We start from the raw sequence: 14,282 nt of genomic DNA on the forward strand, positions 1-14,282 counted from the left end.
CGCAGGGCACGCCGGGAGTTGTAGTCCCGCTGGGAGCTACCGTCCCGCCGTCAGCGAGATGCACCGACAACCGCCACGACAGCGGAGCAGGGCAGCCCTGTTGTCAGAGCCGCTCACCGAGTCCACCGGAGCCGCCGAGGGCCGCGATCGGGGCGAGAGTGCTGCGGCGGCGCGGTGCGGACCAGGAAGGCGGCGCGTTCCCAGCGCGCCCCGCGCGGGCCAGGCGCGCGGCCGCGGGCAAGATGGCGGCGGGTGCGGGGCGGCCGTGAGGCCCCGGCACGGCGGGGATGGAACCGCCCGCGGCGCCGGGCCCCGAGCGGCTCTTCGACTCGCACCGGTGAGCGCCCGCCCGGGGCCCGCGCCGTGGGGACTCCCGGGAGAGCCGCGCGAGAACCGCGGGAACCCTGGGCGGGGGTGGCGGGGCCAGCGGAGGGCGGGGGTGTCTCAGCAAAGCCCCGTGGGGAAGGTCGGGGTGACCCGTGGGGGGACCGGGGAGGCTCCGGGGTGGTCCCGGAGTGGGTTGGGAGATTTGCCGGGGGGAGCACGCGGAGCGGCGGCCGCAGGGCGGGTCCTGGGGATCGTCCCGGCCGCGCTGAGGCCGCCCCGGCCGCTCTCTGCCCCTGCAGGCTCCCGACCGATGGGTTCCTGCTCCTGGCCCTGCTGCTCTACGCCCCCGTGGGGCTCTGCCTGCTCGTCCTGCGCGTCTTCATCGGCGTCCACGTGTTCCTGGTCAGCTGCGCCCTGCCCGACAGCGTCGTGCGCCGGTGGGTGACCTCGGGGGGCTCCGGGGTGCTGCTGCTGCTGTCCCGGGTGGGTGTGGGGTGATGGCAGGGCCGCCCCGGGGGGCTCGGCTCTGGGAAGGATCTGTGTGCTCAGGAGCCTTGGAGGTGCTTCCTCTCCCAAGCCTGGAGCTGGCAGCCACCTCTGGAGTGCTCAGGGATTGGTGTGGATCAGCTTGCTGTGCTGCTCAGGAGTTCTGTGGGCACTTGCTGCCCTCTTCCTAGTCCTAGCCCCGCACCAATTCCTGCACCAGACGTGTCATTTCCATTTGGTACCAGTGTCGTTTGTCCAGCCACCAGAATTCCTGGGTCGTTGCCTGTTGGACATGTCTCCTAGCAGTATTTTGGAGGGCAGGACTCGAGGAAGATCCGTGTTCCCCTGGCAGGTTCATTGTCCGTGTGATGTGCTCCGTGCTGGGGCTGCTGGTGCGTCAGAGCGACCCTCGGCTGCGCGGGGCCGGCACCAGGGTCTTCATTGCCAACCATGTCACCCCCTTCGACCACAACGTCGTCAGCCTGCTCACCTCCTGCAACACGGTGAGGGCGCGGCCGGGCTCCTCCCCGAGGGCGGGGCACGGGCAGCTCGGCCCCATTTGGTGCTGCAGTGATCTCAGTGGAAGGCAGCTTAAAGCCCGCTCAGTGCCGCCCTTTGCCACGGGCACGGTCACCTTCTACCAGCCCAAGTGGCTTCAAGTCCTGTCCAACCTGGCCTTGGACACTTCCAGGGGTTTCAGGGGCAGCCACAGCTTCTCTAGACAACCTCCCCACTCTGACACTCATAAATTTCCTCCTAATATCCAGCCTAAATTGCTCCTCTTTCAGTTGTACTCATTAATCCTTGTCCTGTTGCTCCAGTTTCTGGCACAGATTCCCTCTCCAGCTTCCCTCTAGGCTCTTTCAGATCCTGCCAAGTTTCATCTCCAGATCTGATTTATTACCTCAGGGTGTTAATGTTGAGGTGTTTCTGTGACTCAGTGTCACTCTTGGGCTCTGCATGAAAAACTGGAACAGGGTGAGAAGCAGCAGGAGTTGTTCCAATGGGGATTTTTGGCAGACCCCAGCAGCTGCTTCCTTCTCTGGCCTTCTAGATAAGGGAGCAGGGCTGGTTGTAGGGATTCCCCCAGCACTGGGTGGGCAGTTTTGGGGGTGCATGGAGGGAGCTGTGTGTGTCAGCTGTGTGGTGCTTGGGTAGTTCTGGGCTGTCCCTGCTCTCCTGTAAAATCCTTTGTGTGTGGAGTTCCTGAGTCAGCAGGCTCTGGGTGGCTCCTGTGTCCTGCCCAGCCATTGATTTACCCCTGGCCTGGACAGGGGGGACTGCTGGGAGCAGAGTGTGTCCTGCCAAGTGTGTCAGGGACTGCTGCAGAGAGCACTGGGGACACAGGCAGCTGGGAGTGCATGTGGCACTGGCAGGCAGGGCACAGTCTGAACTGATGATTTGGAATCCATTTCCTGTGCAACTGGGGCTGGAGCAGGGGCAGTAACATCTTCTCAGCCACTGTCAACACAGCTCACTCTCAGTCCCAGAGGGGATTTTGCTAATGAGCAGCAGCTTTGTCACCTGTGTCACCTGGGAGGGTGTGGAAGGGCGGGCAGGGCGGGGTTTCCTCCTCATTGCTGTTCTCCCTGCAGCCTGCCCTGAGCGGTGCCCCAGGGTTCATCTGCTGGTCCCGGGGCTTCATGGAGCTGGGAGTGATGGGCAGCCGGGCGGAGCTGGTGGATTCCCTCAAGGAATACTCGGCCCAGCAAGGGAACCCCCCCCTGCTGCTGTTCCCAGAGGAGGCTGCCACCAACGGCAGGGCCGGGCTGCTCCGCTTCAGGTGACTTCCCCCAGCAGGGAAATGGGAATTCCTGCAGCAGGGTGAACATTTCTCTTCGCAGAGAAAAGCAAGGCACAGTTCTTCCCAAGAATGTTCTTATCATTTGCTGTGCCTGTGTTTGTGCAAAAGCAGAATGCAATATGGAGATTGTTCACTCAAAGTGATGATGTTTTGTTTCCTTGGCTTATCAGGGCTAAGTGTGTGTGTGTGTGTATGTGTGTGTGTGTTGGGACTGTTCCCTGACAGTCACAGTAGTTGTGTGCAGGGTTGAGTGATTAGCAGATTCAGTTTAGATATAGTGTAATATAGTATAGAATAATATAGTACCATAAAGTAATTAATTAACTTCTGATGAGACGGAGTCAGATGCATCATTCTCTCTGCCCCTGCAAATTCAATAGGGTGGCTGGGAATGGCTCTGCTGTATGGTGACAAAATGGCTTCAGGTGGCTCCTGGGTCACTCACTGCAGAATTCCTCCCTTCCAGCTCCTGGCCCTTCTCCATCCTGGATGAGGTCCAGCCCATTGCCCTGCAGGTCCGGAGGCCGTTGGTGGCTGTGGTGAGTGGTGGGGACAGGGACAGGGTGTGGGGTGGGAACAGCTTTCCTTTCTGCTTTGGAGCCTGTGGTGTGACCTGGCCTGGTGTTCTGGCAGCCTGGAACCAGCTGCTCAGGGCTAACACAGTTCCCAGTGCCTTTCTGAGGAGCCCTGGTTACACTGGCCAGTGTGACAGATGTTTGGTGGCCCCTCTGGCTGTCACTGTGCCTCTGCCTTCCATGGCCAGTCTGCTTTGCTCTTGCTGAGTTCCCTGCTGTGAAAGACCAGCTGCAGGCAGCCCTCGTGCCAAAGGCCATCAGGGCTCTGGAGGCTCCTGAGCTGGAGCCCCTGGCACAGACTCAGGACGTGGAGCAGGAGCTGCCCCACACGAGGGATAAAGTCCATGAGGGCAATGGCAGCACGGCCAAAGGCATTGCAGGGAAACTGCTCTCAGCCAGGCTTTGTTGAATTGCTTATTTTTGATATTTATTATTTATGATTTGCTGACTACAGAGAGCTGCCAGTCATGGGTCTGGTGTTTCTGTGGCAAAGGAACCCCTGGCAGGGTGAGGAATCACCTGGATGTGTGCGGGGATGGGAACTGCAGGAATATTTGGCTGAGCTTTGGTCACCCCTGGTGGCCAGGGGTGCTGAGATGGAGTTGAGGCAAGCCACAAGTGGGTGAAGATGCAGTTTTTTGGCAATAAGTTACATTTTAAATTACTCCTCCAAAGAACTGGGAGAGTTTTTCTGTTCTGGACAGTTTATAAGGAATATCTTATGCTTTTATGGGTTTGGTTCCTTTGAGAAATTCTGAGATGGGCCAAGCTGTGTGTCTGTGTGTGCATCCCTTCCCTCCTGCATGGCAGGGAGCACAGCAGGTCTGTGTGGAGGTGCTGGTTACAGTCAATTCCTGGCTCAAATTTTACTTCAGAGTCTGAGCAGGACTTTGTGCTTCCTGCACATTGGCAGAGTAAATCCTGCTGGGATTTCTGGGGTGATTTTAAGCCATCAGAAACTGGAAGGATTGGAGATGTTACATTTTGAATAGATCAGTTGGTGTTTTATAGAAAGTTTTCTTATATAAGTGTGTAATGTATATTAGGCACTGGGTTGGGCCAAACACCAAATTTGGAATTAAGAGAGAATTTTCTGCAGCTCCAGTTGCATGGAATGTTTCAGGAGGGTGTTGTTCTGTGGCACAGGCAGTGTAACTGAAATCTGTCTGTGGGCATCACTCCAGGCATTTGGGTTTAGGGTTCTGAGGTTCTGTTTATCCAGGTGAGGCTTCTCTGTTCATCTTGTACCTGAGCTTTCAGGGCTTTTCTCATTTACAGCTGCTCTTCCCAGGCACAGGCCTGTCTGAGAATCACAGAATTGTTTGGAAAACCAAGTCAAGCCATTCCACAACAATGCCAAGGCCACCACTGACCATGTCCCCCCCATCCACAGGGCTGTTAAATCCCCCAGAGGTGGGGACTTCCCCCTGCCCTGGGCAGCTGTGCCAGGGCTGGGCAGCCCTTTCAAGGAGGAATCTTCCCAACATCCAAGCTCTTGTGCTGTTTCCTGGAGAGCTTACAGCAGTTGGGACATCACAGAGAAGCTGTTGCCACCAGAATGAGGGAGGGTTGTTCATGGTTCTGAGGAAGCATTTGTAGTTTTTCTGACATTTTTGCAGCTTTTTGAAGGGACAGACTAGTAGGGAATGGAGGGATACTGAGGGAAAATCTTGCTGCTGTCTTAGTGGGAGGAAAGTGAAGACTGGTGATGACGATGAGGGTGAAGCTGCCCTGGGGCTTGCACTGGATTTGCTGTTTCTCCTTTCCCAGTCCTCCAGCCAGCTGTGCTGTGCCCACCTCCCCTGTCCCATGGCTGGGATCTCACTGTGCTCTCTTCCCCAGAGCGTGGCTGACTCCTCCTGGATCACGGAGCTGCTCTGGACCTTCTTTGTTCCCTTCACAGTTTATCAAGTAAGGTACTACGTCTCTCTCTCTTCTGTTTGGGGCAGGGTTGGGGGTGGGCAGGGCTATGGTGTCACCCTGGCACTGAGATCTCCCTTCCTGGGTGCCTCAGCAGGGCTGGGCTTGGCACCGTCTCTGAGCCTGGCCGTGTCCAGCTCCAGATGTGGAGAGGGCTCCTGGTTCCTCTTGGGGAAGGAGAGGAGTCTCAGTCTCCCCAGGTGTTTAGTTCAAGTTTCCAGGGGTATTTTTGAAGCTGCTCAGCCCCCAGTGTCTGTCTGTCCCTACAGTCCCTTGGGAGTGGGGTGGCCCAGAGCCCTGGCCAGGCCCTGAGTAGCTTTGCTGTAATGAGGGCAGTGGAAAGAACTGGGTATCAAATGTAGGGCTTGGTGTATTTCAGCAAAGGAAAGCCTTTCCCTGGTTCTAGCTGCCTGAATTCTGGGTGACCTGTTTCCTCCTTCCATGTAAATGACCCCAGATCCTCATTAAGGCCTTCCTCTCATTAAGGCCTTTCTCTCATTAAGGCCAGTGAGCCACTTCTGTCTTCTACCACATCCTGCATTTGGGAGTGGCTGTTGGGCTTTGCTGCTCCTCTGGGCAAAGCTGTGGGCTGAGCAGGGAGCCTGGAGGTGGGGATGGCATGGCAGGGTGTCCCCAGGGGCTGCTCCCAGCAGGGTGGCTCCATGTGCTGTCTGTCTGTCCCCTCACAGGTGGATGCCGTCTGTCCCCAGACGAGCGGACGAGCGGAGTGAGGACTTTGCGCTCCGAGTTCAGGAGGTAGGAAGGTGGGCTGGGACAGGGATCTGTGGCATTGCTGCACTTTGGGGTGGGCACAGGGTGCAGGCAGAGGTGCAGGGGGCATTTCTGGATGTGTGTGTGTGATGGGAGCTCTGGTACATTGTTGGTTTTCGGGGTTTTTTTTTGGTTAAGGTTGGGATTAAAAGTGTTTCCTCGAGGCTCTTTCAGATCCTGGAAAGTTTCATCTCCAGATCTGATTTATTAACTCAGGGTGTAGATCTGATTTATTACCTCAGGGTGTTAATCTTGAGGTGTTTCTGTGACTCACTGTCACTCTTGGGCTCTGCATGAAAAACTGGAACGGGATGAGGAGCAGCAGGAGTTGTTCCAATGGGGATTTTGGGCAGACCCCAGCAGCTCCTTCCTTCTCTGCCCTTCTGGATAAGGGAGCAGGGCTGGTTGTGGGGTTTCCCCCAGCACTGGGTGGGCAGTTTTGGGGGTGCATGGTGGGTGCTGAGGGAGCTGTAGATGGTATTTTGTGTTTAGACTTAGATGTTTGGGTGGTTTTTTTTTTTTCATTTATGTTATACTTTTATAAGTAGTGAGTTTTCTAATATTTTATTAATAAGTTATAAAATGGTTATGTATTTATAAGTTTTTAAACTAAAAACTATTTAATTAAGAAATTCTACTTAAATTATTTTTATTTTTAACTTAATAATTACTTGTGTTTTGTAATGTGGACTATTTTGTTTAATTATAAAATACTACTTAAACTTACAAAGGACTAGTTTTTGTTTTAAAACTTTTATTTTGTTATATATATTTTTATATTCTAATACTTTAAGTTTTTTACTATGTGATATTACAAACTTCTAATCAAACTACACACTCAGAATCTTAGTTCTATTATTTAATTTTAGAAGCTTTCTCTGTGGCCTCAGGTCAAGTGCACTGTTCTCTTGAGGGCTAGAGTCTGTCAGCAGAGAAAGTCTGAAATTCTCAGCATCCAGGACTCCAACAGAACATGTTTATTGCCCCTTGCAAGACCTCAGTGATTTCATGGCCTGTTTGCCACCCCACATTGAACCTTTCTGCAGTTGTCAGGGCTTTTCCCATCAAGTTCAAACCTTTAACCCCCTTTTTATAACACCACCAATCATACAAAGTGGTTGTTTCTTCACCCTGCCTGTATATGCTGGGTATTTGACAGGTCCAGACATCTCATACCTCCTTGTCAGCCTGTTTTGGCAGGATGATATTGCAATTCCTGATACTTTTTGTGCCCTCTGCAACACTGCAATGCACCCTCGAGGCCCTGGAGAAATCAGCTCCCAGCCCTCTTGCCCTCAGCATGGCTCCATGTGGCCCTGGCATGCTCCCCAGCCTGGAGGGGCTGCCTGGGCTGTTTGTGCTGTGTGTTCTGTGTGATTTTTGTGTGATTTGCTGTGTTCACAGCTCTTGGCCATGGAGCTGGGTGTGGTATCCACACGGATCACCGCTGCCGACAGGACCGAGCACATGAAGAGGCTGAGGCACACGGCACAAAGGCTGCCCTTTGCCCCAGGTGGGGATCCTGGCTGTGGAACCTCAGCCTGGGCTCTGCTCTGGGGGGGTCTCTGTGTGTGCTTTCAGTGACAAACTCACCCTGTGCCCGCTGTCCTTTCTCCTGCAGCCTCGAGCCAGCGCCCGGCAGCCCGGCCCAGGGTGCCCCCCAGCCTGCCCAGGGGTGCTCCTGAGGACGTGAGGGTGGTGGCCATGGCACAGCAGGTCAAGGAGGTGCTGCCTCACGTGCCCTTGGAGGTCATCAGGACAGACCTGGGTGAGCAGGGCTGCCAGCAGGGATGTGGGGGCACACTGTGTGCTCTGAAAGAGGAAACCTTGTCCCCGCTGCACCGGTACACAGTGGCAGCCAGGATGGAGTGTCCTGATCTCTAATGGTTCCCTTTGTCCCCACAGTCCAAACCAACTGTGTGGACACCACCATTGCCAACTTGCTGGAGGGGAGAGTTCACTTCTTCCCTGAGAATAAAGAGCCTGGAGACCTGCCTGCCCCATCTACCTCCCAGGCTGCAGCTGCTTCTGGCATCCAGGGCTCTGTGCCTGCGCCTTCTTCTAAGGTACTTTAGGGTTGTGTCTCCCTGGCTCGTGTTCAGGACTAGGCAGGGGCATGGAGCACCAGCCAGGTCCTTGCAGAGCCACCAAGGAGGCTTCATCTGTGTCCTGATGGCTCCTGTGCTTTCCCTTCCAGCCGGCTCCAAAGCAGTTTGCAAAGTCCCCCGTGGAGCGTCACCTGTCCCTGCAGGAGAGGAAACGAGCCTTGTACGACTATGCCAGGAGGTGAGAGCCCTCCACACCTCCCCGTGCCAGGGCCACACAAAATCCACCCCTGCCCAAGCCCCCAGCAGTACCCAAGGTGCCACCGTGGCACCCTCATTGCGGGCAGGACGTTCCTGTTTGGCACCAGGGACAGCTCCCTTCGTGCTCCTGGGTGTGAGGGCACAGGGAGTGATTTGATTTCTGAGCAAGCTTTTCATGAGGCAAATCCTGGCACAAGAGGCCGGGCTTTAGGAAGACACAGAAAACTGAGGATGTGTTTGAGGGAAAGCTGAGTGTGCCTGGGCTCGTTGGGCACTGGATGGCTGGGGTGGTGCTGAGGGAACCGTCCTCTTGGGAATCCCTGACTGGGACCATGAGCTGCTGTGGGCAGCCCTGGCAGCCCCTCCCTGCCCTCACCATCCACCGGGATTGTCCCCAGCAGGGACAGTACCTCCCGTGCCCCTCCCCAAGCAGCTCCTGCTCCTTCACCCGTTCCCCTGGGCTCCAGCTGCGCTTGGGATGAACCGGTCCGAGCAGAGCCAGCCCGGCCCTGGGCTGCTGCAATGTCCCTGCAGTGTCCCCGGGGCTGCTTCCTGGCCAGGATCCCCGGGTGGGTTCGCGGGAGGCCCCTCCCGTGCTCCCAGCCCCGCGGTGTCTGAGGGAGGGCGCTCTCTCCCGCAGGCGGTTCGCTGAGAAGCACGGCGCGGCAAGGGCCGGCGGCAGCCCCTGACCGGGCCTGACCGGGCCGGTGGCAACCCCTGACCGGGGCCCCGGGCCGGGCCGGTGGCAACCCCTGACCGGAGCGCCGGGCCGGGCCGGTGGCACCGGGAGCGCGCGGGCGGGACGGGCCGAGACGGGCGGGGCGGGGTCGCCCCCTGGCGGCGGAAATAAACGGCGGCAGCGTCCGGCGCGGCTCGGGCTGTGCGGGCACCGGGGCGAGGGGCGGGGCCAGCGGGAAAGGGGGGCGTGGTCAATGGGACAGGGGGCGGGGCCGGGCCGGCTCCGTGCGGGTCTGCACGCGCCGCAGCCGACGCCTGCTCGCGCGCCGCACGTAGGCGCCGCTTAAAGAGGCAACGCGGCGGGGCCGCCGCTGCCGGGCGAGCTGCAGCTCGCGGGCCCCAGCGGGAGGAGGCAGAGCCCCTTTAAGAGACCGGCTGCCGGTGCCGGTGGTTTTATTTACATGGGGGCTCGCGGGCGTCACGTGACTGTCAGCGGCGGGGGCTGCGCGCGGAGCAGCCGCGGGGCCATGGCGGGAGCCGGCGACGACGGTCCGGGGGGAACCGGGGCACCGGGGCGGGATCGGGGCCACGGGACACCCGGCGGGACGGGGAACCGGCGGTGAAGGGGCACCGAGGGGTTTGGGACAATGGGACACCCGGGGAACCAGGGGTTCGGGACAGTGCGGAGCCCGGGGCTGGAGGGGTTGACGTGCACACGTGGGGGTCTGGGTCACCGGGAGTCCCGGGTGGTTGATGTGCGGTGTGGATGGGGGCGGCTCCGTGGGGAGCCCAGGCGGGGTTTCTGGAGGGCTGAGGTGCGCCGGGGATCCCGGGGGGGCTGGGTCGGTGGGGGCACCACGGGGCTGATGAGCACCGCGGGGGCAGGGGCAGATGCCGGTCCCGGGAGAGCAGCCCTGGGATATCCCGGGTGTGGGGTGTGCCGGGGAGGGCGCCCGGCCGGGATGGGATGGGCTGGGGTGCAGGGGTGGTCCTGGAGCAGCGCAGGGGCTGACAGCCCCCCCAGGCTCCTGGGTGGAGCTGCGCTGTGGCCCAGGCTGCCCGGAGCCCGAGGCGGCGCCCTCGCCCTTCTCTTGCCACGCCGACGTGGAGCGGATGCTGCTGGAGGCCCAGCTGGAGACAGAGAGCAGTGAGGGGTGAGTCCTGAGGGGGAGCTGGGCTCCAGAGCCCTGCTGAGCTGTGCCTGGCGCTGGGGCCGAGGCTGGGCTCAGTGACTGAGGGTTTCTCTTTGCAGGGCCCTGCTTGTGCTGGGCTCCCCAGCCTGGGATGAGGACAGAGCCAGCCATGGCAGTGATCAGCCAGTGGAGAGTGAGGCACTGCCTGCCCACAGCCAGCCCCAGCCCAGCTGCCCCCATCCCTGGCAGGTGAGGGAGCTGCCCCTGGCACACCCTGCTGTGCCCCAGGCCCTGCTCTGACCTGCCCTGTGTCTCCTTCCAGCGGGATGTGCCACAGGAAGCCAAGTGGAGGCAGCGACGCCTGAGAGCGTCCCTGGGCTGGGCCTGTGCCCGCTGCCCTCGGTACCTGTCTGCAGAGTAAGTCCTGTGTCCCCTACCAGCACATCCTGCTGCTGCCCCCCATCCTGCTGTCCCTGTTAACCATGAGCTTTTCCCAGGGAATTTGCCTTTGTGTGCTCCCCCCAGCCAGTGCTGTGGAGCCTGCAGGGAGGTGCAGTGGGGAGGAAGAAGAGACTTTTCAGTTCAGAGCTGCTGCTGCTCTTCATCCCCTCGCTCCTGCTCAGCCACCTCCTGACCCTGGGGCTGGGGTGAGTGTCTGTGGCTCTCACCATGGGGCTGGGGGAGGAGGGAACACTCCTGAATTTGGGCTGCTCATCCTTGGATGCTGTCATGCACCACTGCTCCCATGGTCTGCTGCCATCTCCCCTTGCTCCTGGCCTGCTGGGGCCCAGCACCCTGTTCCAGTGCCTCACAGTCACTCTCTCCAATCCAGGATCTACATTGGGAAGCGCCTGGCAGCCTCCTCAGCCAACCCTCTGTGAGGAACTGGGCAGGCAGCACCTTCTGCTCTGCTGGGAATGCAGGGAGAGCCTGGCACCAGCACAGCCTGACTGCTCCCAGGCCCCTCTGTCTGTCCCTTAGCCCTGCCCTGGGAGCTGATCCCACTGTCCCCGTAGAACGGAACCCGCTGATGGCAGCTCCAGCTGCAGGCAGCCCCTGCCCTCCCCAGCCCCTGGTTACAGCTCCAGGTCCCCCTGAAACAGACTGTAAATAATGAGCCCACCTTAATAAAAAGCCCTGTGCCAGCTCAGGGGTTGAGCAGCGAGTCCCCTCCCTGTGTCTGGCTTGGGAAGTGACCGTGGGGCCCTTCCCTGCCTCAGGAGGGTGAGTCCCTGTGCTTTGGGGTGCTGCCAGCTGGGGGTGAGCCCCTGGCTGGGCTGTGGGCAAGCAGGGCTGGGTGCTGGGGCTCCCACAGGTGCCTGGCTGATGTGTTTGCCCTTTATTATCCGTGGCTGCAGTGCAGAGCTGGGAGCTGAGCATGGCACGGCCAGTCAGGGCAGTGACACCTGCCTGGTGCAGGTGACGGGTGGGCAGGAGAGGTGACACTGCGGAGCGAGGCTGCCAGGGCCTGTGTGCACACCTGTGCAGTGTGGGCCAGGAATGTGTGCTGCAGGATGGGGTGGGAGCTGTCCCACGAGTGGGGAGCAGGAATCACACAGAAATGCCACTGGGGAAGTCACTGCTCCTGCCACTGGCACAGTCCGTGGGCAGCTCGGGTGGAGGGAGGGAAGGAGGGAGGAGCATCCTCGTGGTTGGGAGGGGCTGCGTGTGTGGGAGCTCAGCGTGGCTCCAGAGGCATAGCAAGCACCCAGGGCCAGGTGTCCCAGCCCCAGAGGACACCTGGAGGTGTCCACAGCTGGTGGGACACAGGGTGGCAGTGCCTGGTGCACACAGGGACTCTGCCCTGGGTGTCACAGCTGCAAGAGCTGCTCCAGCAGGTGAGAATCAAGCAGGGCTGTGGCTCCAGCAGCTGGCTGGGCACAGGGGCACTCTGGGCAGGGGTGGCCGCTGCAGACAGCGCAGCTGCAGGTGGTGGCATCGGGTCAGAGCTGTGACAGACGCTTGGACTTGGGTGGCGGCAGCGGCGGTGATTTGAGGCTTCTGTTCCCATCCACTGTCGGGGACACCTGTGAGCAGAGAGGGACATGAAGGGTGGTGGGACCAGGGCCAGGAGCCCTGAGTGCCTCCCCTGCAGTTCCTGTCCCCCAGTACCTTCCCTGCTGCTGCAGCATCGCTCTGCTCCAGGAAGGTCTCGTACACTGAGGGGCTGAACTTGCGGGGCAGCGGTGGCAGCTTGCTGGCACTTTTCACCCGGCCACCAAAGCCCGTGGGAGACAGGGACGAGCCTGTGCAGGCAGGAGAGGAGAGATGGAGGCTCAGCCAGCCTGGGGGGGCACAGGGCTCCTCAGTGTCCCCAGGGCTGTAAGTCCCCAGAGCTGTCAGGGCCAGCACTTCTGCCCCAACACTATGGGAGTGTGGCACTGCTGGGCAGAGGGGACAGAGGTGCCAGGGGACAGGGATGTGAGCCCAGCCAGGAGCAGGGGCCTGGCTCCCACCCGGAACAGCTCTTGGCACCGAGACCCAGTGGCACAAGGCCCAGGATCAATGGCTGCAGCCCCACAGGGAGTGTTCAACAAGGGATGTGTCTGTGCTCCCACTCTGTGCCACCACCAGGGGACCTGTGTTGGGGTGGTGTGGGAGGGCACAGCCCTGCTCGTGGGGCTCCAGGGATTCTCAGGAGGGCGTTGGGGTGGTGTGGGGCTGCAGGGACGCTCAGGAAGGTGTTGGGGTGGTGTGGGAGGGCACAGCCCCGTTCGTGGGGCTGCAGGGACGCTCAGGAAGGTGTTGGGGTGGTGTGGGAGGGCACAGCCCCGTTCGTGGGGCTGCAGGGACGCTCAGGAAGGTGGCCTGGCAGGTTGTACCTGCAGTGCTGGGCTGAGCACCAGCAGCAGCTTGGCTTGGCAGGGGCTGTTTCCTGTCAATGCTCTGGCTGCTCTCGCTCACGGTGCAGGAGAGTCTCCACTTCTCGTCCTGGGGCACAGAAGGAAGGCTCAGCACCTCGGAGGGCCAGGCTGGAAGGCAGTCCCTGACTCTCCCCTCCTGCCCTCCCTGCAGCAGGGGCTGCCACCAGCCCCTCCAGGGCTCCCATCCAGGCTGGGGGCCGGTGCTGCAGGCAGGGCCAGGAGCTCTGGGTGCAGCAGGACACCCAGGGGGGAGCAAGCAGAGCCCCAGGGTGGCCCCAGGGCTGTGCTGAGCATCACCTTGGGCTCTGGCAGCTCCGAGATGGACTGGCGTGCGTCCTGCCGCCGGGACCCGAAGATGGCGCTGGCGCGGCTCTCCCTGCGCTCCTCGCTCTCAGAGGGCCGGCGAGCAGCCTTTGGGGTCGGGGGTGCCTCCGTGCTGTGGGGTGACTGGGAAAAGTGAGGGACAGCAGGGGAAGGAGGAGCAGGGCTGTGCCATGGAGCAGCTGGAGCATCACTGGGAGCGGCTGCACTCGGGCATCAGCACCAGCCACAGAGCAGAGCTCAGCAGGGCAGGTGTGGGGGACAGGAATGGATGGCTCAGGTGACAGCAGGGTCCAGGTGAGCATATGGGGTGTCTCTCCTCCATGTCCCCCATAGGGATGGGCCACCTGGTGGTGACCTGGCAGGACAGAGCCCTGAGCTGCACTTGGCATAAAGGGAAGGTGGAAGAAAAGCAGCTGGGCCAGAGTGAGGCAGGCTCAGCAGGGAGGGCTGAGGGGGGTGAGGGGGGATCACCAGCACTCCCCAGTGCAGCACTTGCCTGGCTCCAGCGTGGCTCAGCCGGTCCCAGTCAGGTACCCAGGCTATGGAGCGGGGGCGGCCGCTCCGCCGGTCCTCAAAGAACATCTGAGAGACACAGCCAGGAGGGATGAGAGGGCAGAGCCTCCCCAGCCCTTCCCTGGCTCAGCCAGGACCATCAGTGCCCTCTCTGACCAGCCCTGCTCCTGGGCAGGCAGGGATCCTGAGGTCCCCCATGGCCAATGTTGTAGTGTGTTTTTATACTTTGCAATAGTTTTGGTTTTGTATCCCCATATTTTTTCCCAAATTGTTTACCCCAGATTGTAACCCCTCCCTTTACCTGTGTAATCCCTTTCCTTTGATGAGATCATCCCCAAATCCCCACCCTGGCTCTCCTCCCTGACTCCCACCCCTTCTCCTCTCTGGGATCCATCTCCTCTCCTCCCTGGATCCCAGTCCCTCTCCTCCCATGTGATCCCAATTAACACCAACCCAGGTGCTTCTCTGATGGGAGCAAACGAGTGCTGGGCACTGTGGCACCTCCAAACCCTTCCTGCTGTGTCCTCCCATCCCCATCCCAATCCTCAGCATCCCATCCCCTCCTTCTGGAAGTTTCAGTC

At 60.0% G+C, this 14,282-nt stretch overlaps 2 protein-coding genes across 3 annotated transcripts in view; one reads left to right on the forward strand and one right to left on the reverse strand.

Moving 5' to 3' along the window:
- Positions 1 to 228: 228 nt before the first annotated feature.
- AUP1 (AUP1 lipid droplet regulating VLDL assembly factor) lies at positions 229 to 11,165 on the forward strand. 2 transcript variants are annotated; one of them, XM_066549256.1, is made up of 15 exons: positions 229 to 337; positions 627 to 764; positions 1,166 to 1,316; positions 2,409 to 2,596; positions 3,084 to 3,156; positions 5,035 to 5,108; positions 5,802 to 5,868; positions 7,288 to 7,396; positions 7,505 to 7,651; positions 7,789 to 7,949; positions 8,081 to 8,169; positions 10,120 to 10,249; positions 10,323 to 10,417; positions 10,498 to 10,647; positions 10,833 to 11,165. In XM_066549256.1, exons 1-15 carry the CDS (start codon positions 288 to 290, stop codon positions 10,879 to 10,881), a joined length of 1,671 nt encoding a protein of 556 aa, XP_066405353.1. In that variant the 5' UTR covers positions 229 to 287; the 3' UTR covers positions 10,882 to 11,165. The 2 variants fall into 2 exon arrangements, with proteins under 2 accessions (XP_066405353.1, XP_066405352.1); XM_066549255.1 differs by lacking the exons at positions 10,120 to 10,249; positions 10,323 to 10,417; positions 10,498 to 10,647; positions 10,833 to 11,165 and adding an exon at positions 8,830 to 9,022.
- Positions 11,166 to 11,324: 159 nt separating this feature from the next.
- The window catches only part of LOC136555792 (dedicator of cytokinesis protein 2-like), a 53,131-nt gene continuing 50,173 nt past the window's right edge, over positions 11,325 to 14,282 (reverse strand). Inside the window, exons 48-52 of the mRNA XM_066548803.1 lie at positions 13,685 to 13,770; positions 13,162 to 13,300; positions 12,823 to 12,931; positions 12,113 to 12,246; positions 11,325 to 12,027 (exon numbers count right to left, since the gene is read on the reverse strand). Coding sequence (XP_066404900.1) covers positions 11,944 to 12,027; positions 12,113 to 12,246; positions 12,823 to 12,931; positions 13,162 to 13,300; positions 13,685 to 13,770 — 552 coding nt within the window. The 3' untranslated portion in view covers positions 11,325 to 11,943. The remainder of the gene's footprint in view (positions 12,028 to 12,112; positions 12,247 to 12,822; positions 12,932 to 13,161; positions 13,301 to 13,684; positions 13,771 to 14,282) is intronic.

The sequence above is a fragment of the Molothrus aeneus genome, chromosome 4 (assembly GCF_037042795.1).
Source record: "Molothrus aeneus isolate 106 chromosome 4, BPBGC_Maene_1.0, whole genome shotgun sequence".
In the NCBI taxonomy this organism is placed as follows: domain Eukaryota; kingdom Metazoa; phylum Chordata; class Aves; order Passeriformes; family Icteridae; genus Molothrus; species Molothrus aeneus.